The sequence below is a fragment of the Helicoverpa armigera genome, chromosome 20 (genome assembly GCF_030705265.1).
Source record: "Helicoverpa armigera isolate CAAS_96S chromosome 20, ASM3070526v1, whole genome shotgun sequence".
NCBI classification, from domain to species: Eukaryota; Metazoa; Arthropoda; class Insecta; order Lepidoptera; family Noctuidae; genus Helicoverpa; species Helicoverpa armigera.
Window position 1 is genome coordinate 5,795,281 of NC_087139.1, and position 25,280 is coordinate 5,820,560.

The 25,280-nt window shown below is 37.1% G+C and overlaps 4 protein-coding genes across 6 annotated transcripts; 3 read left to right on the forward strand and 1 right to left on the reverse strand.

Annotated features, from left to right (window-relative positions):
* The first annotated feature begins 267 nt into the window (after positions 1 to 267).
* Positions 268 to 11,692, forward strand: LOC110373433 (transcriptional adapter 2B). Of its 3 annotated transcripts, XM_021330703.3 has the most exons (11): positions 268 to 323; positions 401 to 498; positions 601 to 660; positions 748 to 889; positions 1,169 to 1,386; positions 1,849 to 1,921; positions 2,203 to 2,356; positions 4,053 to 4,284; positions 5,247 to 5,320; positions 5,812 to 5,953; positions 6,486 to 11,692. In XM_021330703.3, the coding sequence occupies exons 1-11, from the start codon at positions 317 to 319 to the stop codon at positions 6,618 to 6,620; spliced, it is 1,335 nt and encodes a 444-aa protein (XP_021186378.1). In that variant the 5' UTR covers positions 268 to 316; the 3' UTR covers positions 6,621 to 11,692. The 3 variants fall into 3 exon arrangements, with proteins under 3 accessions (XP_021186378.1, XP_021186377.1, XP_021186379.2); XM_021330702.3 differs by having other exon boundaries at positions 300 to 498; XM_021330704.3 differs by having other exon boundaries at positions 301 to 498; positions 5,252 to 5,320; positions 6,486 to 6,569.
* A 1,337-nt stretch (positions 11,693 to 13,029) lies between these two features.
* On the reverse strand, positions 13,030 to 15,140 carry LOC110373471 (cyclin-dependent kinase 20). Its single transcript, XM_021330748.3, has 6 exons — positions 14,821 to 15,140; positions 14,565 to 14,753; positions 14,139 to 14,260; positions 13,949 to 14,063; positions 13,618 to 13,845; positions 13,030 to 13,258 (listed from the first exon to the last, which is right to left on the reverse strand). Exons 1-6 carry the CDS (start codon positions 15,016 to 15,018, stop codon positions 13,172 to 13,174), a joined length of 939 nt encoding a protein of 312 aa, XP_021186423.2. The 5' UTR covers positions 15,019 to 15,140; the 3' UTR covers positions 13,030 to 13,171.
* A 589-nt stretch (positions 15,141 to 15,729) lies between these two features.
* LOC110373493 (UDP-glycosyltransferase UGT5) lies at positions 15,730 to 17,780 on the forward strand. Its single transcript, XM_021330773.3, has 4 exons — positions 15,730 to 16,627; positions 16,711 to 16,933; positions 17,043 to 17,262; positions 17,423 to 17,780. Exons 1-4 carry the CDS (start codon positions 15,800 to 15,802, stop codon positions 17,727 to 17,729), a joined length of 1,578 nt encoding a protein of 525 aa, XP_021186448.3. The 5' UTR covers positions 15,730 to 15,799; the 3' UTR covers positions 17,730 to 17,780.
* Positions 17,781 to 18,473: 693 nt separating this feature from the next.
* LOC110373491 (JNK1/MAPK8-associated membrane protein) lies at positions 18,474 to 20,657 on the forward strand. The gene is made up of 4 exons (XM_021330771.3): positions 18,474 to 18,848; positions 19,049 to 19,258; positions 19,530 to 19,699; positions 20,237 to 20,657. The coding sequence occupies exons 1-4, from the start codon at positions 18,616 to 18,618 to the stop codon at positions 20,515 to 20,517; spliced, it is 894 nt and encodes a 297-aa protein (XP_021186446.1). The 5' UTR covers positions 18,474 to 18,615; the 3' UTR covers positions 20,518 to 20,657.
* Positions 20,658 to 25,280: the final 4,623 nt, after the last annotated feature.

A 25,280-nucleotide genomic window follows, 5' to 3' on the forward strand; every position in this document is an offset into this window, starting at 1 on the left:
AAACATTGCTTGCGCGATGCAGCACTTTTCTCTTATGGCAACTATTTGAAATTTCAATAACCGATTATCAGTTGTTTTCGATTAAATATTTAAATTTAACATAATGTATTTGAAACTTATGTCAAATTTAATTTCCAATCGCAAAACAATAGATAGATTAATAATTAATCTATAATTATTATAGAAATACACAGTCAGTGCGTTTATCGAGAATATACGTGGTAGATGGAACTGGCAACCCATGCACAATATTTTTAATCTGTTCCATTGAATTTGGATCGCACTGCTTCACCGACCGACAGCTTGACAAAAAAAAATGGCTGGTGAGTAGTAAACTAGCCCTGCCAACGTTCAGCTTTAGTTCTTTGTTTTATTGTATATTTAATCATGTCATTTTCAGATTTATATGCAAAATATAATTGTACTTATTGTCAAGAAGAAATTAGTGGCGTACGCGTCAAATGTGCGGAATGTATCGACTTTGATATTTGTTTGCAGGTAAAGTAGCTTCACTGCCATTTTTGTTTATAGTTTTGGCGCAAAAATTCGAATTGTCACGATGTAGGTTTTGAACGATTTCTAATTAATTTATTATTTCAGTGTTTTTCCCTTGGCGCAGAAATTGGATCGCATAAAAATGACCACTCTTATCAGTATATGGTATGTACTTCGATCTACTTCGTAAACCTAAAATGTGTTGTATGTTTTACTATAACAAAAAATATTGTAAACAATTTCATATTGTAGGACTCTGGAGCGTTTGGGATATTTTTAGGACGAAGTAGTTGGTCAGCAAATGAAGAAGTTAGATTACTTGATGCCATAGAACAGTTTGGGTTTGGAAATTGGGAAGATATAGCTAAACACATAGAAACACGGACCCCAGAAGGTATGAAAAGTTGTCAATTATCAAGCAATAGTTTGCTTAGGTAGATTTCAAATCATCTGAGTCACTTTAAATCCAGCCCTCAATATGAAGTATATTCCACAATTTATTTATGTTTACCTGTGTCTGTGCAAATGCTTGTGCACTATAATATGCCCTGCGCAGCTGGCTGATCTCCTTAAGTGAGAACAGCCGCCGTGCCCGAAATATGTTTAGCAGAATGTAAGTTGAGGACTGATGTATTATTAAATTCCATTGAATTCAACCATGCTTTATTTACAGAGGCCAAAGATGAGTATATCACAAGGTACTTGGAAGGCAGCATTGGCAGAGCAACATGGGGCAACTTAGAGAGCACAAGCAGACCATCATTGAACTCTGCAGATAAAGATGAGGGTCCATTGGGACCCAGTGCGGTTTCCCGGCTACCGCATCTCGCAGTAACCTCCGATGAAGCTGCACAGCTTGGATACATGCCAAACAGGGATGACTTTGAAAGGGTAAAGACATTATTATAAACCAGTGCATTCCATATTTTTGTAGGATTACTGATAAAGAATTCTAGTACTGCTGCTGCGTCTGTCATTGAACATCTTTGGCAGTCATTACGGGTAGTCAGAAGCCAGTAAGTGTGACATCCAATCTTACCAGGGGGTATATACGGGGTTGCTCAGGTAACTGGGTTGAAGAGGTCAGATAGGCAGTTGCTCTTTGTAAAACACTGGTACTCAGCTGCATCCAGTTTGACTGGACAGCTACCCCAACATAGTTGGGAAAACGCTTGGGGGCTACTTTTGATAATGCTTTCTTTTCACTTTTGATATTTAAGTCCCTGCTTAACAATTTTTTTTTCTCTAATCCTGTATTTTTCTGAGTTGCATATAATTTTTCCCAATGGATGCTAGTAATGCCAATTTATTTGCAAATAACAACATTCATGTATGATTTGATGTTATTTTCAGGAGCATGACCATGAAGCGGAACAGTTAATATCAACACTATCCCTGAATCCTGAAGACGATGAGTTGGATGTTGGTAAGCAGTCATACATTTCTTTTTTTTTATGAATTGTGGCTGAGCAAAGCATGGTGATTAACGCTCAATCTTTTTCTGCCTGAGAGGAGGAGAATCAGTTTTAATACTGGTTGAATAATAATTGAAGGTGCAATTACTGTTTGTCTATTATGTGGACTAAAACATGGAGGCTTTTTTTTACAGTAACAAGAAATTAATTCAAATTATATATTTGTATTTTGTACCCGACTGCACCACAATGTTTTACTTTCAACTTTATGAATGAAATAACTTTTTCTCAGCCCTGAAGCTGTCGCAAGTGGACATATACACACGTCGTCTAAGAGAGAGAACAAGAAGAAAGCGCTTAGTGAGAGACTACCAGCTGGTCTCTGTGTTCTTCAACAACCAGAGGAATAAGCAGAAGACGCTTGGGAAACTTGCCAAAGAGAAAAAGTGAGTGAAACAATCTTCTTGTAGAATCAATGCTGGTTCACTGCAGATTACAATAACCAATGCATTAGTTGTTTTTCAATTAGGTGTTGGAGATCACTTGTATGAAGTTAATGTTCAAATTCAATCTCCAGTCGAAAAACAACGGACGGATCAGATATTGTATTCCACAGTTAACCACCAAACAACATAGTCTCTAGAGAGATCTAGAAAGCTTATGAAGCAGTTTGCTTATAAAACGACTTTTTGTATGAAAATGCAGTCATTGAATTTAGGTCACACTTAGCACAGATGTTATAGTTTATGTACAAATAAAATAAATTGTAGCAACTTATTTTCATACTCATACATTATATGTATGTAAGAATATCGTCTTTGCAAGGTTGTATTTGTAAATAGTCGTTTTGTACAAAACAAGATTGCAATTAAAGTAACAGGACAGTACCTATATTAAAGTGTTGCTAAGAGCCTAGGTTTAGTCATCAGCTGAATTTGAAAAAAAAAGGTTATTTAACCGCTAAGTTTCGATGACTTTTATAGTCAAAAGTATATAACAAAAACCTATTAAACACGTAAAAAGTAGGCTAAACATTGATTTTTTTTTATTCATAAAAATCATTACTTATGCTAATTTATAATACAACTAGGTAGGTATTAGGGAACAGGCTAGCATCATTTGAATCATTTGAAGTTGTGGTGGCCTAATGGGTAAAGAACCAACCTCTCGAGTATGAGGGTGTGGGTTCGATTCCAGGTCAGGCGAGTACCAATGTAACTTTTCTAAGGTTGTATGTACTTTAAGTATATCTTGGACACCAATGGCTGATAAAAAGTTGAAGGAAAACATTTTGAGGAAACCTAGACTATAAAGTCTGAAATCACCAACCTGCATTGAGCAAGCGTGGTGATTAATGCTCAATCCTTCTTCGTGTATGAGGAGGCCTGTGCCCAGCATTGGGTTGATAAAAAGGCTGAAACATTTAGATAAAATAAACAATCAATAAATTACTTTATTTCAGACCATGGTGTCCATTTTGTTAGTAACAATATTTTTATACACTAGTGTTAGTAATGCTTAAAAACTATCAAAACAAACTAGCAAACCAAAATCAACAATTAAAAATAAAAAAAGACTCTTCTTACAATACTCAATCATTGTAGTACCATTCCATGACAAATGGCGCTGTAACGATTGACGTAAGTACAATCTAGCCGACTAGCGATCATGCTAAGGAATAAAAAATTTATCCTTCGAGCCTTTTTCCCATTCATGTTGGGGTCGGCCGGATTCAGCTGAGTACCAGTGTTTTACAAGAAGCGACTGCCTATCTGACCTCCTTAACCCAGTTACCCGGGCAATTCGATACCCCTTGGTTAGACTGGTGTCTGACTTACTGGCTTATGACTACATACTGACTAAGGAATAAAAAATTACAGTTATTAAATGACAGTTATGTGGCCAAATAATAATGTTGTTATTTATTTAATTAACAGATTTTGTACACCTAAAAACACAAACAATAATAAATAATAGAAAAAATTGTACAAGGGCACAGCTTATCTCTAATGAAATTTCTTTCAGCGGGCCTGTTATGGGAGAGTTAGAATAAAAGAGATAGGTACAGATAGACAGTGTAAAAAGAAAGACGATATAACCAATATATAATGAGTAACATAAAGTACTTATTTGTTGCGTTAGAGAGTTCACGGAGCGCGTGCGCTGGACGGCGCAGTTCTACGGGCGCCTGGAGCAGGCGGGCGTGGTGGGCGGGCTGTGGCGCGAGCGCGAGCTGCGCGTGCGGCTGGCGGAGCTGCACCGCTACCGGCTGGCGGGCGTCACGCGCCCCGAGGAGTGCGCGCACCACGACCAGCACGCCGCGCACCGCCGCCACGCGCCGCCGCAGGACGCGCGCCCCGCCGCACGACTGCTGGTAACATCAGCCTTAGCATACCCTGCTCACATACTGAGCTCCTATATACGGAACAGTCATATGACCTTTATCATACAAACATACATATATACAGAACGGTTATTGGAGCCGTTCAAGTATTACGTAAACACTATGGGGGGGTCTTTGTTTTGCTTATTTTGGATGACATGGGTAGGGAAATCCAAATGATGATTACGTCATCGATAGTTATTTACTTTTTTACACGAATGGCAACCCTCACATGAAAACGAAACACATTTTCGGGGATTCCCTATACACGCATAAATTTAGGCACTCACTTTAGAATCGATTCGGGGAATTACCGCGCGCTGTTCACTTGTCTAAATTTCTTCTGTCAGAGTATTGTTTTGATCGGATACTATAACATTATAATTATAACATTAAAAAATGTTTACGTAAGCATGGGGGGAGGGGATAAAAGCATTGCTTACTTTTGCTGACAAGGGGGATGAGGGGGTAAATAATTGTAATAAATCTGCTTACGTAATATTTGAACGGCCCCATTGTGGTATTACAGGGGGAAGTAAGTTTATAGGAGTATTACAGAAAAAGGACATAGGGGAGAGTTCTAAGGGGACTACAAAAGGGACTTTATAAAAAGAAGACATAAATGTGACATCTCAAGCAACGTAGGACTATGGACATGCCCACAGTGACCATTACGGCAAATTTGCTACTGGATTATTCTTTCTGAATAGGAAAATTTTCTTTTTTAGAAAGCTTTTTTCAAACTATCGGATTTTGAATGTGGAAAATCACAACCTTTGTCGAAAACAATGTATGCTCGTTAAAGTTCAGCTTGATTAGAAGATGTCTTGGAAGGATTTATCAAATCTACAAAAACCAAACAAAGAATTTTCTAATCACGCTTTTTAATTCCTGGTTAATGACTGTACCGTGTGGTTTTGGGTTTGATCCCGTATAACTGTTGTATTCGCCAGGGCAGCAGTGGGTGCCTGGAAGCCAGCCAGACAAAAGATCTAACGCCGAACAGCACGCAGCTGCCAAGAAAAAGGTTTGTTTGTCTCATTATGATTATTATTTTATGGCCATTTTAGGGTAAATAGCGGAAATATGTTGGCTGGTTTCATCACTAGTTTTGAAATATATATTCTTTCCATCTAATTTCGGCAACGGCGGCTAATTTCATACAAGCAGATCAGCCAGCTGCGCAGGACATAATATATTGCACGAGCTTTTGCGCAGACACTGGTGCACTCCCTATTCCTTCACTCTCATGGCGCGATGTGACGGCAATCCGACACGACCGCAGACAGTTCAGGCGCAGGACCGACATTTATTTACGTGCTCTCCGATGCATGGGCGTACCAACTTCCAGATTACCTGCCGCTTTGTGAATGCTTTTAAAACCCACAAATCCATCCATCTAAATAGGTGCCTTTGTATGACCATCTTTGAAACCGCTATCACTTATGTTATCACATATTAATGTTTTGTATTTTATGTTTTGTAATATTTTTATAATATTAATATTTGTCGGCACAGAGACGGCGAAAGCGGCTCAAGTTCCACCAGCCCAAGGTGCACACGGGACGGAAGTACCGCATGTGGATGCTCCAAAAAGAGCTCATGCAGCAACAGCAGCGCCGCATGCTCGAGGCAGCTGCTGACCACTAACGAGATACAGGTACGCGTTATATATCTACTGTTACAACAACAAGAGCTCATGCAGCAACAGCAGCGCCGCATGCTCGAGGCAGCTGCTGACCACTAACGAGATACAGGTACGCGTTATATATCTACTGTTACAACAACAAGAGCATCCCGTGGACTATTTCCCACACTCGGTAAAAGAAGTAGCCTATGTATTTATCAGGCTCTAAATTATCCAGGTTAAAATTTTATTTAAATCTGTTCTATACTTTTGGTGTGAAAAATCAATATCATGTAACCGAAGTGTACTGAAAATCAGCACTTTTTAATCGAAAACAATATACAAAGACAGCCACCAAAATGCCGATATTTCATCCCTTCATATATTGTACTTTTGCTGAAAAAAAAAAACAGTGGCGCAACAAAATCCCCAGCAACACTTCTATAAGTTAGAAGCAACTTCCAACAACAACGATGTTTTCCGATTTGTAAACCGTTTTTTTTGTAATTGGACTTTAGATAAGGCCCTTTCATTTATAATTTCATTTCTTATTTATTTATTTCAGCTATGTACGGCGCTGAGCCTGGCGCCGGCGCAGTACGTGACGATGAAGGGAGTGCTGCTGCGACGCGGCGCCGACGCCGACGTGGACGTGGCCGTCCGACACTACCTGCATGCCGCCGGCTGGGTGCACAACTAGACCATACCCTGTTTCACAACCCTACAACTTATACTACCCGCCGACGTCCGATAATCGGTCACCGATTTTATGTAGGACACAAAAATAGAACATATTGACAGCAATAGTGCAACGCATACGTCCTTTATGAAGTCGTCAGATAATCTTACTAAGAACGTCCTACAAAAAATCTGCCCGATTAACTGTAAAAAGTTTGACGTGGGCAGACTCACTTCAGTATTTTGTTACCGTTTATTGACTTAGTAAATATATGAAAGGCGTTCCCTAGAGTCTAGGATTTCTTCAGTGACCTAGACGATCGATTAAATTGCGTAATATTATGTACCTACTGTGCAAAGGAGGATGTCCATAGAATTCAGAGTCAGTGTCACGCGTATACGAGTTACATAATTCTTGACAACTACCGGTACAAAACAGACTTTTGCCTTTATAACATTAGTGTGATACTCAATTATCAATGATTTTTTGAAAACGAATATTTGATTTAGACACAGCAAGTCTGCTCTACCTTACCAAAAAAATCGGGTTCTTGATCCATGCAGTTTTGGGCATCCTACTTTATTGACCTACAGAGTTAATATTGCAGATAGCGCAATGACTTTTTGTGACCAAATTTGTTATTGTAGTTCTAGAGGCTTCCTAAAACTCTGGCACCCCAGTTGCATCCCGTTAGACTGGAAGCCGAGCCCAAAATAGTTGGGAAATGGCTAGGATGGCAATGGATGAAATATAGGAGATTGAATATTCTAGCTGGTTAAAAACATAACAAAGATGCTTTGCAGATAAATTACAGCTTTTATAAAATATTCAGCTGTTATGAAATACCCAGCAGTTACACAAACTGGTTTATATAAACCAATCGAATTGAAAGCCCCCTCTTTTTAAGGAAGCAGGTTAATATAGCTAGTGGTTATTTGCTCTTTAGCAATATATAAGCATTACGTAGGCACTGGTTGTGATGCTAAACAATCCTTGGCAGTTATAATAATTGGACTCAAATAAATCACTTAAAATCGCATGCCTTGTATTTGAAAGAAAGTTAGACAAGAATCCAGGTATGTATTAGCCAAATAAAGCACTGATTTATAGATCGCTAGATATGCAGTAGGTTGACAAAAGTAGAGATTTTAGTAATATCAGTGAATAGACCAGTATAAAACTTCATATAAATAAATGTATCTTAATAGTGTTCCTACGTTACATTTAGAAAACAGTTAACAACGTTCACAGTAACTAACTCGGTACAAAGTATATTAGTAACACAAAAGTACGGTTGTGAAACAGGCTTACTTATAAAGGTCGTAACACATATATCAACTTACAAACCGTTTCGATTACATTCAGAAGTTGAAATACAAATGATACTGAAAGTCCCGAGTTGAGGGCCATTTCCGAGTTGATATGTATGCTACGACCCTAAAGCTACATCTCTACCTATTGTTTCAAACATTATATTATCTAAGTAGATTGTTAAAGTTTTTCATAGAAGAATCTTAGTGAAAACATATTGTGTATATTATTCAGAGTTAACTCTTAAGGAGCTTGTTAACTGATGTCTACTGCAAGTTTTGCCATATTATAACCGCAAAAGGATGCGCATGAGTGCCCAATGTTTATTTGTGGAATAACTTCGAGAATTTACGAAAAAGACAAAGATTTTGAATAAACCAATCAAATGGATGGCTTAAATGTATAAGCGAAAAGCAACAACACCTCTGGCTCTATTCTCATTGGCCCATTAGTCGAATGCAAGCATTGTGACATTTATTATAGTATAATGAACTCTATCACGAAGTTAAAAGGTACATAATACCTATGTTATACCTATGGAGTACATAATACCTTTTTAATAGTTAATAATAATATCGCATCGCTGTATTTCGTCAATGGAGCCTACAACTAGATTCTTCTTTAGTTGAATTTATTGATAGAACTATCAATGTATGATTTTGCACGAAGTTAACCTCATGTTGTGAGACTGCTCTTATAGAGCATTGTAAATACTTTACGCCGATGTATATAAGTATTGCTTTGTATTTCATTCCCGACTGTGTTGAACCTACGATTCTTATAAATATTCTACTTAATAAAAAAAAACTTAAAAAAAATGGTGTAGTCCCAAAATGATGTTATGTTTAAATGAAGTGTGAAAAACTGATAATACATGAAAATAAAAAATATTTAATATTATATTTGAGTAAGCTTAATGCTATGAAAAATTAAAAAAAAGATAAGAGTTTAAGAAAAGAAGGTCTTATGTTGCACAATGCAGTCGGATATATCATAATTTTAGTGGAATATGTTATAATGCTTGATACCTCTTTTCTACCTCTTCTGAAAAAGGAGGTTAGTGAGCAATGAGTAACATATTGGTGTAATACGTTATACTTATTAAAAAAAGTAAAGAGTAACGTACAAACTTCGCTGAAATTATATAAAGCAATCTCTAGTTTTTTGATTATGTGAATATGTAGATATATAACGTTGGTAGAAGGCACAGATATCGTACACACATGCTATGTACAGTCAACTTCAGGTCAGTGGTAACAGTTTTATAGGAAAATCGTACTAAATTACTATTGAGTTAAGGTGCATGACAGTTACCACTGATGTGCAGTCTACTGTACTATTTCTAATTTCGATACGAAAAAAATGTATAATGTTACGGATGTAGAAAGCGGTTTTCATAGATTTGGTAAAAAAATATATAAACCGCTTTTACCTTGCCCTTCTAGGCCTAAGTACACCAACAACATAAACTATAGTTTCGTTAAAACACCTGGGTTACTTTGAAAATTGAACGTGAAAATTCATCGTTACAGTTGTTTTAACAAAACTGAAGTTTGCGTCATCGAATCATTTAGGCCTTGAGTGGTTTTAATTTCTTTTTCATAGTATTTGGACTTATAAAATGTACGATTTTCTTAAATTCTTGTGTCTTAGCCGGATGGCGGTTTCCATCGTCAAGTATACGCGTTTTGGTTAAAGTTTCAGCGTTCATTAAATGTTCGTGTGGGTCCCAAGGCTCCATGTTAGCTAATTCCTAGGTTTAGTATCTAAATCACTACACTTATTTACAAGGATACGACATAGCGACAATGGCGCTTGGTTTCACTGATAAAGTGTCAGTTATTTATCTGATAGTTAATGCTATCTGTCAGATATTGCTATCCGAGATCTGTGAAACGATAAGTTCTATTTTATCTGTCAGATATGTTCCTGATAGGAAGTTGCTTTTTCGTATATCAGTGTTATCTAGAAAGTTTGTCCAAATGTCGCATACACTTGTACAGCACAATATTAATTTGTATTTCGTTATTTTCACGTGCACATTAAACGGTACCTGATGGATATTGTTTGTGACACTGAACCAAAGTAGTTTTAGTTAGTTTTAGCGAATGTCCGACAGTTTCGACATTTTCGAATATGGAAACACACTATGCCACATAATGTCTATTATGAATATTAATGAGAAATACAGTCCCCGTCAAGCGACTTTATCGTTCTGAAGTCAGCAGCCATTTGATGACTTAGGCAACAAACGCTGCTGTGCTTGCGCAGACAACTTCAGAGCGGCAAAGTTATTTGGTAGGCGCTGTAAATATTATTGTTCTGGATTGTTTCATCACAGGTGTTTTATGCATATTTTTTCCATTGTACACTTGGTTTGCGTTTGTACGTTGTTTTGCGGTTAGAGATTCATTCTTATATCAAAAATCGGCCATTAGTACTACGGAATAAAGGCAAACCACATTTTGCAAGTAATTCATGTGTTATTGATATCCAGCGTAAATCTTACATGTTATACTAATTTTGGCAAAAGCAATGTAATAATAAACTTGTGTCAGTCTAACCGCTGTGCTGTAAGAAGCAGACCATGTTGTGTAATAGAATCACAGTACCTATAAAATTAAGATTCCATTGTTCTATATTTACTCTTCTAGCACACCATAATGTGGTAGTTTAAATTGTGTTTACATTGCATTGGTTGCTTTTGTATACCGAAAGTTTGATTATTTGATCAGTGACTAATACGATACAAATGTCATGTTAGAATTTAAATTCAGTATCCGTTTTAAGACATGTAATAAAAAAAATCTAGTTTAAGCATTGACAAAATTAAACTGAATTTGCGTATACTGGTGACCGCAATGTGTCGCTAGAAGCCATAGACCATACAAAGACAAACTTGCGGCTACTTTAAGGAGGCCCTAATATTTCGAAATAACGATTCATATATTATAGCATATTTGAAATATTATTATGACAAGCTTAAGTGTTTTTAACCATATGCTCGTAATCGTATTGTGGCATTCGTGTTATGCAATCGCTAAGCTTACAAAAATTCTACATCGAAGTCCAATGTTACTTAACTATTAGTTGTAACAATGGCTGTGGTAGATTTTAACTAATTATTTAGATAATTTGAATAGTCTTTATGTTACACAGTGAGTAAGGCTATTTTTCCTCATCTTAGATAGTAAAGACAAAATTGTGAAGGTATTATATAAATCTTCCAGCGTTGAATGTTGAATGTATGGAACGGTATATAATATGATCTCTCTTAATGTATGTTTATCTGCATTTTATTATGATTATTATTTAAAGTATAGTTTATTTATTAACGGAACTACGTTTCTCCGAATGATTCCAAAAAGTAAGTAGTTGTAAAGGTTTAACATTTCCGTTTCAAGAGTGCTTGAGAGTCAGTTTATTTGTTACTTGAATTGTACAAGTAAACAAGAGGGAAGTTAGTATTTTAATTATTTAAGACTTTTATGCAATAAAAATCAAATTAGGTGAATGTGGTTGTTTACCATTTTTGTCGTATTTAATGGGTAGTTTTAACACTGGTAATGCATGGTATATAGGGGAAAGTACGACATCACTTTATTTTGAAATTACCTATCTGTCGTCTCCTTGTTTAGAATATTTTATATAGCTGTTATAAGTAGGTATCTCTGTGCATTCACTGTTTTGGCTCAAATGTACATAAGATTTAAAGTACAACTTGATATTGTAATTATTACTGATTTATAATTTAATTAAATGAATAAAATACATTTTAAAAGTGCCCTGTTTTATTTCTCTCCGTTGACTATCTACAATGTAGATTCTACATCGACCAATTCTGATACCTAGCAAGCGCTTCCGAGCCGGTTTGAACGTGTTTTGTGCAACCGTTTATCGGTTTCAAGGCGTTGTCCAACAGCGTCTTTATTATTTTCATTATATCAATGAAAATAATAATAATAAGACGTAAATTCTCTATCAGAATGACGTTCTGACGACCAAAATCGGTGTGGTTGAGTCAAACCGTTGGACCTTGTCGGGTGGCTTTTAAGAGCTTTGAAGCGGCTTTTCCGCTCGATCTTTCCTTGCGATGCTTGATTTCGTAAAAAAGTTGGAAACATTTGATTCTACAAAAACAAATCTCGCGATTTGAGTATCCTAAGAACAATTACTACCCACAGCTACGTTATTCCCGTGTCGTTAATTAATACTCGGCCACGGACAGTAGTGTTTGTAGTAACGCACTTTAGGAATAGATGATACAACATTGAAGTCAGCGTTTGGGAACATGGACAAATAGTCCTGTTCCCATACGTGCCCATGAGGAATATTTGAGTTGTCATAACCCGCATCAGCAGTCGTGACGTACGCAAGAATTGTTTTGTAAGCTCCCATGGGACTGGATATACTGCATTTTGAATCCTGTATTCACAAGCGTTGTAAAACACTGCTTGCGCGATGCAGGATTTGTGTTAATGTTGCCATAAGGATAAATTGCTTAAAAATTTCAAAAGCGGTAGACCGAATCCGTTTTTGGATAACCACGTAAAACAAAGTAACTATTTTTACTTATTTACGTGATGTATTTTATTTTATAATAATTTTACACGAAAAAAATGTGTGACCTCTCATAGTCTAGGCTGGTAAGTTACTAGTAACCCCGAAAATATAAACAGGGGATTTTCTTGCTTCGTTTTTGCGCTGGCTCTGTTTTGATATGGGATACATAACTTATAATAATATGTATATATCTATTTATAGTGTACTAGCCGTTTTCCCGCGGTTTTACCCGCGTCCCGCGGTAACTACTGCCTGTACCGGGATAAAATATAGTATAGATAATGTAGCTTTCGAAATATTGGTGAAATATTTTTTTAAGCGGTCTAGTAGTTTTTGAGCATGAATAGGTTATTACAAGTTTTCCTCTTTATAATATTAGTATAGATATTATTTTAAGGAAGACAGTAAAGTCTATAAAGTTGTCGTCTATTCTATAATTTATGGAATATTTTTGCGATAAAACTCGAGGATAACAGGAAGCGATAAAACAACTAGAAATCAGTTTGTTGAACTGCTGTCTATATAATTTATGAATAACCATCAAGGACGAAATACAATCATTAGATAGGACTACTAAAACCGTTCTATTTTTAGCTCATCTGTCAAGCTACTATGGCTAGGCTGAATGATTTTGATAAATATAGTTTGAAATAGAAAAAAAATCAAACAACATGTTTAATTTAATACAGTTTATTGAATCATTTCAGTTTATTCATCATTGGTTTAGGCATGTCTTCTAAAGACGCGGGCTGAGGTCGGCTGTGGAACCATTGATGTCTCAAAGCCTGTAAATTATAAATAACGTATTTAATTTTCCTCTATCACTGCTTTTTAAGACAATCAAGTTACTAAGACAAAAAAATCAAGTCCAATTGACAACCTCCTCCTTTTTTTGGAAGTCCATAGTTTGGTTATAAATAGTGACAATAGGTTACAAAAATATAGGAGTCCTCACGCATACTAAATATACTTGAATGTGGAGGTACCTTTCCTAAGGTAGATATTGCAGCATTACACTTAAAAAAACATTATTTTAAACAAAACCTTTTTATGGAAAAAAGCCTATGTACCTAACTTTTTTTAATCCGGTAAAAACGTAGGTTAGCACTGTCGCTATGGCGCTGTGTTGTCAAAAGCAACTTACTTCTTTAGCAGAAATTCTTCTATTCGCGTCATACATGATGAAGGATCTGACGAGATTCACGGCGTCAGGCTCAACTCCTGGCAGCAGCTCCGGCCAGGGCGTGGGCGTAGACTCGGGGAAGGTGATCTTGTGGAAGTCTGGGAGGTCAGAATGTCCCGGCCAAGTCTCCTCGTTTGGCGTGCCCAGGTGTTGCAGAACTATTGCCAACTGCTCGATGTCTGATTCACCCTGAAGTTCGTTAAGAAGACAAGACGTGAGAAGTTAGAAGAAGTAAAGTGTAAGTTGGCGCAAAAATAATTATTTTTGCGCCAATTATAATAGGTATACTAACGGCAAAAAGCGGCTGTTTCGTAATCAGTTCCGCCAATATACAACCGACTGCCCACAGGTCCACCTTCTCGGTATAGTATCGAGCGCCATACAGCAGTTCAGGAGCTCTGTACCACCTAAAGATAAGTAAACAAAAGTAAAAAATAATTCCCATGACACAGACAGGATGAATGCAAAAGTCGAGTCCTTACCGTGTAGCCACTTGATGTGAATAAGGCCTGCCGCCATCCGGCCAATAAAGCCTGGCTAGACCCAAGTCAGCGATCTTCAATATCCCTTCATGATTGATTAGCAGATTCGCGGGTTTCAAATCCTGGTGAGTGGATGTTAAACATTACTTTGGATCATTTTCATCGTCGTCGTATTAACGCGAATATTTAGCTCGTGACGAAAAATGGACTTCTCTGAAGACGACAATTCACTATAAGTAATAAGCGACTTTTCTATATGAAAAGATACTCGAGGGACTTGAGAGCCTCCTAATACAGGCATTGTTTGCTTAAATGGGGGCTCCAAACACGTAATGTACTTATTGACACAATAAAACTAACTATTTTTGTAAGACTTGCAGACTGGAGGTCCAGTAGCACAATAATGGGTAAAATATCTGAACTCACCCTATGCATCACATAGTGCGCATGCATGTACCGGGTGCCCTTCAACAGCATCTGCGCATACGTCTTGACCCTGGGCAGCGTGAGTTCCTGCTGTGTGTGATGCAGCATGTCCCACAGCCCCGAGCACATGTACTCTAACACCAGCACCAGGCTCATGCCACGGGGAAACATGTCGTACAGTTTTATTATCTGTTGATTAAATTATTGATTAACGCCACAAAAATTACAGCGATATAAAGTTAAAAAGGTAACTAACATATTTACACCGAAGCAACTGCAAAGCTTTAATCTCTCTCATCACGTTAACTGGTATGCCATCCTCTAGGTTTTTTATAAGAATCTTTTTCAAAGCCACTTCGCGTCCAGTAGGAACGTGTCTTGCTTTGAACACCAATCCATGGGCACCCTCACCAATGCGGCCTATCACCGAATAGCTTGCTACATCGTTATCCATTGTCAATTTTTAACTTTCCATAATCAAAATCCTAATTTAAGGAAGCTACAGTAAATATTTCCCTTGCCCTTTAATTAAACAAACACGGTTGTGCCGTTTATTGTTAGAAACCGTTGCTATGGAAACAGATTTGACAGTTTTTAAACTACGTCATAGAGTATAGTAAATAGATAACTACGTTCAAAAAAATTATAAAGAGTAAAATGTATGCAAACTCTTTCTGAAAACTGATTCTTGAGTTTGTATCATCTGCCTAGACTTTTTTTAAATTTTTAACCGGTTATTTTAAGAGCGGTAGGTAAGTAGGTGTGCTGTAGGTTGTAGATAGGTACTGTACCCAGTAAGTACCTAAGTTATGTAGTCTTTGATTTTATTTAGGTTAAACATGCATTCAAAACTAAATGGTGCGAAACGTTTTATACAGGTAGGTATATGATCTGTTACGTAGGTAGGTACCTAAGTAAATAGGTTCTAAGGTATTCTTAGCCCCCTGAAAGTCTGAAAGCGTTTTGCTTATAAATCATTATATAATTGCGCAAGAATTATGTATTTAAAGGCAGTTATTTATTTTCAATGCAATATGTTTGCACTTCAGGCTGTTAAAACAATGTCGTTTGTACTTGTAACTCACATTACATCGGTATCGATGTTTGCGCAGCTGAATCCATCCAACCAGCAGTTTATTACGCCTATTGTGTTTTTCTTTAATGCCCTCTTTTATTAATCCACATTATCAGTGAACGGTCACACTTATTGCACGTATCGCTATCTAGTTACGAAGATGGGGCTAAAAATTTTTTGTGCAGTGCTTATTTTGGCATTTATGTGTCATGCAGTGAAAGGTGCATCTATCCTTGCGCTCTTCTCTTCACTCTCATATAGTGACCACTTAGTTTACAGAGGATATGTATCACGACTCGCTCAAAGAGGACATAATGTAGTCGTCATGACCCCATACCCAGGACATTTCCAATTTCCAGAGGTTGACAGAATTGTGGAACTCGATGTAGGACAAGACTCGTCACCCTACTGGGATGAGTTCAAACTGTTGATGACGAACACAGACGATTACTATCCCAGACAGAAGGCAATTAACGAGTTTTCGGTGAAATTAGCAATAGCACAATTAAAGTCAAAACCAATGACGGCTCTTCTCATCAACCCGACGATAAGCTTCGATTTAGTTATCACAGAAGCAGATGTCCCTCTGTTGTATGCAGTTGCAGAGAAATATAAGGCCCCTCATATAGCCATCACCACATCAAGCGGCAAGATTCATCAATACGAGTCAAAAGGCAATCCCATTCATCCTATTTTGTACCCTGATGTCAACTCTCTGAGCTACGGAAATTTAGGTCACTGGGACAGAATTTCAGAAGTCTATCGGCAATACAAAAGTAGGGGCGAATACTACAATAATTACCTGCCTCTTTGCGAACTGGCAGCTAAGAAGCTATTTGGATTGAAGCGAAGCCTCCTGGAGGTGGAACATGATATTGACTTGTTGTTCGTGGCCAGCAATCCTGCTTTGATTGGGAATAGGCCGAGCGCCCCATCTGTCGTATACGTTGATCGTATGCATATAACACCTGGGCTAAGTTTGCCACAGGTATAGTTTCTTTAATTGGGTTTAATTGATTAAGATCATTACCTACTTACATTTTGTTCATCTCCTATGATATTATTTTGCAGGAACTATTTAACCTCCTGGAGTCTTCAACGAAAGGCGTCGTATACTTCAGTTTGGGAGCGGTGCAAGAGTCTGAGCAGCTGGCAGTTCCTTTATTACAAACACTAGCTGACTCTTTCGGAGAACTGCCATTCACAGTACTCTGGAAGATTGCTAACACGACCATGATTACGAAGCCTGCAAATGTTATAACTCACTCTTGGTTCCCTCAGCAACAGGTCTTGGGTAAGTATGATATTGACTAAAAGCCTCTATAACTTGCTTATGTAAAGCCATGTGTTTAGGTAATTAATTTACCTACCTACTAAACATTAACCTCATTTCTTTATTCTAGCTCATCCCAATGTTAAAGCTTTTATAACGAACGGAGGATCTAGATCCTTGGAGGAAGCAGTGTTCTACGGAGTACCAATCATCGGGCTGCCACTCGTCAAATCACGAAAAGTTTTCATCAATGAGATCACTAAACATGGGGCAGGCGAAATTCTGGATCCTTATAATTTGGATAAGGAAACTGTGATAGCTACTATTAATGCCGTGGCTTCTAACGAAAAGTAAGTAATTGTTTATATGTATTCCACTTTCATATAAAGACAGATTTCTGCGTAGGTACCTGCCTACTTAATTCAACATCCATTATAATTAAGACATAAGCCGATGTGTCAATATCGATCGTACACACTTTATATTAAACATTTGTGTTTTCCCTTCTAGGTACAAAAACGCAATGGTAAAAGTAAAGAGCACTGTTGTGAATCCTTTAATATCAGGTCCTGACGACGCCGTTTGGTGGACTGAGTACCTTCTGCGCAACCGTGAAGCACGACAGTTACGCTCTCCTGCTATAGGAATATCTTCGTTTAGATACTATCTGCTGGATATCGCCTGCTATCTGTTAATAGCAATTTCACTAGCTCTTTGCCTATCCTACTTCATGATACGCGCTGTAGTAAGAAGTGTGCGGAGACGATTTTGGCTTTATCGTGGACTAGATAGGTCTGGGAAGTTTAAGGCACTGTAAGCAATACAGTGTCAATGTATAATTTATTGAAAATTAAATTATTTTTGTTTATTATAAATGGTTTTATTATAATTCGTTCAATTGGAGGAATTTGAATAGAGCATTTTGTTTCAAAAATTAGTAGCGGAAATTAATATCTACTTGCCATACTTCGAATGCTACAAGTATATGAAGTACTAGCTTCCGCCAGCGGCTTCACCCGCGTGGTGTGTTGATAAAAAGTAGCCTATGTGTTAATCCAGGGTATCACCTATCTACATACCAAATTTCAATCAAATCGGTCCATGTGTTTTTGCGTGATTGAATAACAAACATACATCCATACATTCTCACAAACTTTCACATTTATAATATAAGTAGGATGTCTGTTGTAACATTATTGTCCAAGCCTGAATTTGTACGTATGTATTCATTTTCTGACTATCATCTTAGAATAAAAGGCGTCACGCTATTGGCACTGTGATGCTATACTCTATCCACGGAAGCAAGAGCTAAAAGCTAAACAAAGAATGACACTTTTTCAATATGGCGGTATAACCCGACTGATGACAAAACGTCACATTTTTGTGTAAAATGTTCGCAGTATGTGTGATTTTGTCATCGGTCGGGTTATACCGCCATCTTGAAAAAGTGTCATTCTTTGTTTACCTTTTAGCTCTTGCTTCCGTGGATAGAGTATAGTTACGGCCTACGGCAAATATTTCTGAACGAATAAAATAGCACGTCAAAATTGACGTTATTTTACTGACAGTGACAGTTGTACATTGACAAATTGTTTTGCTCTTTCGCAGTGTTTATTTATCTAAAATTACAAATTCTAGCATTAACTAAGTGTACACAGAGCTACTGTTAAGATTATGTGAGATTGCTTCCTTGCTGCTGCATAATGACGGCTGTAAGAACTTGTCCCGGGCTGTATTGCGGGCGAACAGAGCTGGACGATGGGTCCTGGAGCGACTGCGGAGCCTGTCCTCGAGGGTTCAGAACGAATGCCACCAGTTACTGCGTGCCGTGTACTGATGAACCTACACTGTATGACGGGCTATACCTTGGCTTTATGGTGCTATTGCCTATGGTCTTGCATTGGTTTTTCATTGATATGGTCGCTGTAGGCAAAGGGTAAGTCTGTCAGTCCTACCCAGTTAATATTCAAGATCATCAATAATGTATCTTTCTATTAGTAAAGGACTTAAGACGACCTACTGACCCTGATTGGGGTATTATTAACCAGATAATACCTGTAACACACAATTTTGACCTGTGTTATATTACTAAGTAGGTTGCATTGCAATACTAAAAAGTAAAAATATTTTTTCCAGAACTAAAAACATATTGGTGCAACATATATGTGCGTTTGTCGAGGTGGCATCAGGCACATTAGCTGCTTTGCTAGTGTTGCCTCCAACTGGCACAATTGCATTGCATGTCTGTTCACCGAAAGCATTGTCGGACTGGTATACACTGCTGCATAACCCACAGCCTGATTATAAGGAGACTTTGCATTGCACACAGGAGGCTGTCTATCCATTGTAAGTAAAATTATGTTATAATTCACCTAAAATATACTTCTTTGCTATTCAACTTTTTATGGCTTAAAATAGAGAAGTCAGAAGTTCCATTGTTATTTTTTGTGTCTGCTTAATGTAAAACTGATCATCTTAGATGTATCTAAACTCATAAATAATTACCTAAATCTGCAGCCTTATAGTCAAATAAGTTTCACTACTCCATCTTCAAAGTTTAATATAGGATAACATAAAAAAGCAGCTCCACTCAACCATTTTTCTCTTCCAATTTCAGATACACAGTAGTTCTCCTAATATATGCCTTCAGTCTGTTGATGACCATCACTCTAAGGCCTTGGCTTCTAACCTGGGACTCTGCTAACCCCGGGAAGAAGGCAATATACTGCGCTCTGTACTTCTATCCCATACTTGTGCTCATACATACTGTCGCTGCTGGGTTGATTTGTAAGTATATCACATACATATATCTATAGGCTAAAGGTATACTTTGTACATAGGCAACTGATACTGTTTGATATAGTGTAACGTTGCATGTTAATGTCATCGTTCTAAAGAAATCTTGCCTTGTTTTTAATCAAAAATTAGTGCTAGGTGGGTAGTGAAAAATAAATAAAAATACACCAGTGTTTGATGTTTACATAGGGAAATTAAATAATTGAAGAAATTCATAAGAATAAATAACTAACGTTTCTTATCTGCACTAAATTATAATAGCAATTGACAGTTGAAAAAAATGCCAGCGGTTTCACCCGCATCCCGTGGAAACCTCTGCACGAACCCGGTATAAAATAAAAAATAGCCTATAGCCTTCCTATAAATGGGCTGTCTAACACTGAAAGAATTTTTCAAATCGGACCAGTAGTTCCTGAGATAAGCGCGTTCAAACAAACAAACAAACTCTTCAGCTTTATAATATTAGTATAGATTGAGTCTTTAATGTAAACGCCAACATTATAATAAAAGTCTTTATTTTCTTTACAGATTGCTCATTTCCCTACATAATCATAATAATATCAATGATGACATCAGCCTCTCATTTCTCCATAAAGATTGAGCAGTCAGCGCCAGCACTTCTCATGTCTTCTATCACCAATCCAAGGAACTTGGTGATATTACTTGGCCATTGGCTGATACATGCATATGGGATTATCTCTCTAACTGGATTTAAGGAGCTGTGGTACTTATCTCTGGTACCTGCCCCAGCTTTGTTCTACATCCTGACAGCTCAGTTTACGGATCCAATGAAGATTCACAGTGATTGACAAGAACGCCAGGCGTTTGTGAAGTTGGATCTCGACTGACTTAGAGTTTGCTATACCACGCGTGCGGAGAGCGAAGAAGTTTTCTAGTGGACCTATCTATGTGTTTATCGCAAAATTATATTGCCGTCGCGCTCAAGTTCGTCTTGCTCCGCGCTCAAATTCGTCTTGTTCCGCGCGGATCGTCGTACGTCACGCGTTTGGTATAGGGTGTAAATAGTGACATACTTGAATTAAGTGAATTATAGTGTAATTATGACAAATAAATTATAAAATTCCTGTTATTTAATCATTAATTAAGTCTTTAATTTTCATAAACATAATAATGCTCTTCCTGTATACGAGGTTCCACTAAGCCAGAAGCCTAACATTTTTTGCTCCCACTTTCTTATACTATATTAAATTAAATTTTGACCATTTGCAAAATATCTCTGAGCTAGTATTTAGAGTATTCACAGCTTACATCGAGGGTTAAGTATTGTTGTACTTACCTATGTGTTAAGTATTTTTTCAACATTTGTCATTATGTACCACTAGATACTGAGCTAAGCGAGCTAAGTAGGTACATATGTTCTAATACTGCGTAATGTAAAAAATTGTTTTAATCATCTTTTATAGATGCTAAAAGATCATTGAATGTAAAAATGTAATAATAATGTCGGGACATATAATAAAGTCGGGACACCTTGTCACACACGGTCGGTTAGCCCCATGGTAAGTTATTAATTAACTTGTGTTATGGGTGCTAACACAACTGATAAACTACATATAGCTACATATATACATATTTATAAATACATATTGTTACACCCAGACCACGGCTAACAAGCATGCTAATCGCACAAATGTCGACCGAGCCGGGAATCGAACCCGGGACCTCAGGTTCGGCAGTCCGGCATGGTGACCATTGCGCCATCGGGGTCGTCAGATGGAATGAAATGTCTACTGTTAAAAATAATCCCATCAAAAACATTAAATGTAAAAAAAGCCAATCCTCTACGCAGTTCCTCCACCGTAAAAAGTTTTGAGATCGCATAGAAGCCAAGTCCTGTTCAACTTTAATTGTAATAATAAATCAACATTTTGTGACTATATCAATTAAATAGTTTTGTTCACATTACAATAATATTGACTTGGCCATGAGCACAATAAACTACAAATATAATACAGCATATCTTGGAGAGGTGAAAGTCAAACATGGAGTTTAATATCACAGAATTAAATACATTTAGTTTATTCAATCGTTACTAAATGACAGTCAGTATCATCCATCACTGAACTGCACATGTTCTATGGCGGATGTTTAGTCCATGGTGATCTCAAATTCTAAGTCTTTTAAGTCCTTGTCTAAGTTCTTCAGTGCATAATCAGTCCAATCGTAAAATCATGTCCATATAGAATTTATCAATTCAATGGTATTTACACATTATTACAAGGAGCGACTTTTAACTTGTGCTCATGGCCAAGACAATATTATTGTAATGTGAACAAAACTATTTAATTGATATAGTCACAAAATGTTGATTTATTATTACAATTAAAGTTGAACAGGACTTGGCTTCTATGCGATCTCAAAACTTTTTACGGTGGAGGAACTGCGTAGAGGATTGGCTTTTTTTACATTTAATGTTTTTGATGGGATCTAATTTATTTTTTGTAGGTCTCTTTCTTCTCTAAGTATCTCTTTATTCTATAGTATATAACAAATTAAATTAACCTACATGCAACTAACTAACTATATAACAAACTAAATATTTACACCTAAAGTAGCACGTAAACAACATTTTTTTTAAATTTTTAAATAAAATAATAATTTTCGAAATTGACGAATTTTTGAATCAAATATCTTTTAGAACAAAAGAGATTTATTTCAGAGGTAGATGGCGCTATCACATGTAATTATTTGTTTTTTTTTTTAAGTACTATACTTATACTAAGCTATGTAACGAAACCATAGCGCGATTTAGAACAGGACAACGCCATCTATCGAGCGAGCATGCAGTATGTATCGCACTGCATTAATATGAAAGATTTTATCATTGTTCATTTCATTTTAACCTAGCTTTTTTATTCATATGTATGTATATTTAATACATAATAACAATATACCACACTACGTAACAATAAAACAAATAGTAACATTTTGTACATAAATAAATAACAAAGTTATCAATGCAGTCAAAATTCATACACAATGTTCTTGAAAAACCGCAAATATAAATTTGTTTCCTATTTTTTTATTAAGTTTTAAGGTTTTTATAATTTTCCCTTTATATGTAGCTAGTAACCTATCTTGGTGCCAAATTTGAAGGTTCTAAGTTTGCTAGAAGTACCTTAGACTTTTGATGATCGGTCAGTGAGTGAGTCAGTGACAAAATGGTGTAACTTTGATCGCTCATAACTCGTAAACTATTTATTCAAAAGTCTTGTAATTTTGAGACTGAGCTTGTTCTAATACTTACCTACTCTTGATCATCGAAAACCTAAACTCATAGCTTTGTTCACATGGAAGTTACAAGGGGCTGAAATAGCCGCGAAACGCTTCGAGAAAAGATAGTACGGCCGTGCCCGCTTTGCTCGAGTCTTGGCTGGGGCACTGCCGTGCCCTCAGATCTACGCTAAGGTCTACTGCAGCCCCGGATCTTCAATTTTTTTTAGGCGGGGCAAAAACTTTAAAATGCCGCCCCGCCTACCTACTTATGTTTATTTTCACCAACGAAAGTCACTTTTTTGGTAGGTTACAATGATTTTGACTTTAAAAAGTGTCAAAATCATTGTAGGCTCAAACTGTTGGCCTGGTTTAAGTTATGAAAGTCGAGACAGATTAATGTACACAAAAAGTTAATAAGTCTTAAAAAGCGCTGTAAAGTAACAAGCAGTCGGAAGCGCAAACTTTTTTGTTTTTGAGGACTCCGTAATTTTTTTTTTCCTACATTTGACTTATAAAAGGTAAGAAGAGAGCGTGGATTTGACTTATGAAGTTAATAACGCAATGGCTGTACAATATAGCGCGAGCGAAGCGAGCGCGAAATTTTTTGAGCCTACGACACAAAAGTACCTGATGAAGTACATTGTGAAGCAACAAGAAGCCGCGAGCGTAGCGAGCGCGAACTTTTTAAGTTATTTGTTTGAAGATTCACACATTAAACTGGGAATTATGTACAAATAAAAAGAAACCGTTTGTTGATTCGGTGCGTCATTAAAATAATAAACCATCAGAAAAACAGCACTTACATCGTCAATTAGCCGCGAGCGTAGCGAGCGAGAATTTTTTCACTTAGTTGGAGGATGTTAAAAGTGAAAAATTATCAAAATGATCAATTAAACAAAGCGAAGGTGACTTTTTAGTAACTTTGCTTGTCAGTATCATGATAGGATGGAACTTCCTTATCAAACGGGTGTAATTTCATCGAAGTTTCCTGGTGGTGGGGCGTCCCGCGGCGCCCCTGAGACCGAGGCGCCCGGGTTATTCGCACATCCTGCACCATAGGTTAAGACGACCCTGTAGGTAACTATTATGGTAATCTGTGATGTAGGATTTAAAATCAGTCAGGCACCTGATTTTGCCGCCCCTTGAATTTGCCGCCCGGGGCATGGGCCCCGGCTTGCCCCCCCCTAGATCCGGGGCTGGTCTACTGATATGAAAGATTTCCTTTTGATCAGTAGCTCAGTCGTTATACAGCATGCGGGAAATCCCGATGCAAACATAGTGCAGTTACTATCTTCGTCTACTCATTCCATCTCATACAAAACAAAAGCACGGAAAAGAAAATCTAATGTTACATCAAACTTTATGAAGTAAAAAAGAAGCATTAAAAATACATTTTACCGTAACCACCACTAAGTGCCATTTCTCTTAAAATATGTAATAGAGCCAAAACCATCGTCAAACGACACTTGGCATCTGAACCGTAAATGCTTAGTGTTGCCAACTTTGTGTCAGATAAAGAGGGCGTTCTATTTCCTGCCCAAAACTGTACCGCGGTAACACAGATATAAAAAAGTGTAGATGGTACGAAAGATTGTAAGGTTCGGGTCATGTTAAATGCAAAGCTCCAAGACAAAGGCCGAGGAGGTAAAATAAAAAGAAACAGCCCCGTTTATAGGCAGTCTCATTATTAAACGTTTTCTTCCCTCGGCTCGCGAAAAGCAATGTGCCGTATTATTCGCTTATTTGTTTACTTATCTTTACGTGTATTTCGTTATTAGATCTCATCACACTGAATTTGTAGGCGATGTTTGGTTTAGATTTATCTTTAAGCATTCGAACTTTTTAACCGATTTTCCAAAAAGAAGAGATTTTCCAAAAATGCTTCCAAAAATATTTTTTTCGTGATTGATTGAAGCATTTTAGATTTTTTAATGTTAAAATCAATAACTTAAGATAATTAACTATACCTACTTAATGCATTTCTCAGTGCAACTATGTATAACTACTTATATGAAAATGCATCTGGCAGGCACATCCTTTTTTGTAAAAGAACTATTGTCCGTTACATTTTCACAATTAAGCAGCTACACCGCAGACCACAGCACGGATTTTCATAATATTTTGGCACCGAGCGGAGAGAGGCATATAATGTACCTACTAATATATTTATAAGATACAAGCTTCTGCCAGCGGTTTCACCCGCATCCCGTGGGAACTACTTCCCGTACCGGGATAAAAAGTAGCCTATAGCCTTCCTCGATAAATGGGCTATCTAACACTGAAAGAAATTTTCAAATCGGACCAGTAGTTCCTGAGATTAGCGCGTTCAAACAAA

Bases quoted from the DNA above. Each gene is read 5' to 3' on its own strand.
- LOC110373433 (XM_021330702.3), top strand. From the start codon at position 388: ATGTCATTTTCAGATTTATATGCAAAATATAATTGTACTTATTGTCAA. The intron at 1,922-2,202 runs GTAAGCAGTCAT...ACTTTTTCTCAG, and splicing joins AGACGATGAGTTGGATGTTG to CCCTGAAGCTGTCGCAAGTG. The intron at 5,954-6,485 runs GTACGCGTTATA...TATTTATTTCAG, and splicing joins TGACCACTAACGAGATACAG to CTATGTACGGCGCTGAGCCT.
- LOC110373471 (XM_021330748.3), bottom strand. From the start codon at position 15,018: ATGGATAACGATGTAGCAAGCTATTCGGTGATAGGCCGCATTGGTGAG. The intron at 14,754-14,820 runs GTTAGTTACCTT...TTTAATCAACAG, and splicing joins AGTTGCTTCGGTGTAAATAT to ATAATAAAACTGTACGACAT. The intron at 13,846-13,948 runs GTTAGTATACCT...AACGAACTTCAG, and splicing joins CGAAACAGCCGCTTTTTGCC to GGTGAATCAGACATCGAGCA.
- LOC110373493 (XM_021330773.3), top strand. From the start codon at position 15,800: ATGGGGCTAAAAATTTTTTGTGCAGTGCTTATTTTGGCATTTATGTGT. The intron at 16,628-16,710 runs GTATAGTTTCTT...ATTATTTTGCAG, and splicing joins CTGGGCTAAGTTTGCCACAG to GAACTATTTAACCTCCTGGA. The intron at 17,263-17,422 runs GTAAGTAATTGT...TTTCCCTTCTAG, and splicing joins GCCGTGGCTTCTAACGAAAA to GTACAAAAACGCAATGGTAA.
- LOC110373491 (XM_021330771.3), top strand. From the start codon at position 18,616: ATGACGGCTGTAAGAACTTGTCCCGGGCTGTATTGCGGGCGAACAGAG. The intron at 18,849-19,048 runs GTAAGTCTGTCA...TATTTTTTCCAG, and splicing joins ATGGTCGCTGTAGGCAAAGG to AACTAAAAACATATTGGTGC. The intron at 19,700-20,236 runs GTAAGTATATCA...TTTTCTTTACAG, and splicing joins TGTCGCTGCTGGGTTGATTT to ATTGCTCATTTCCCTACATA.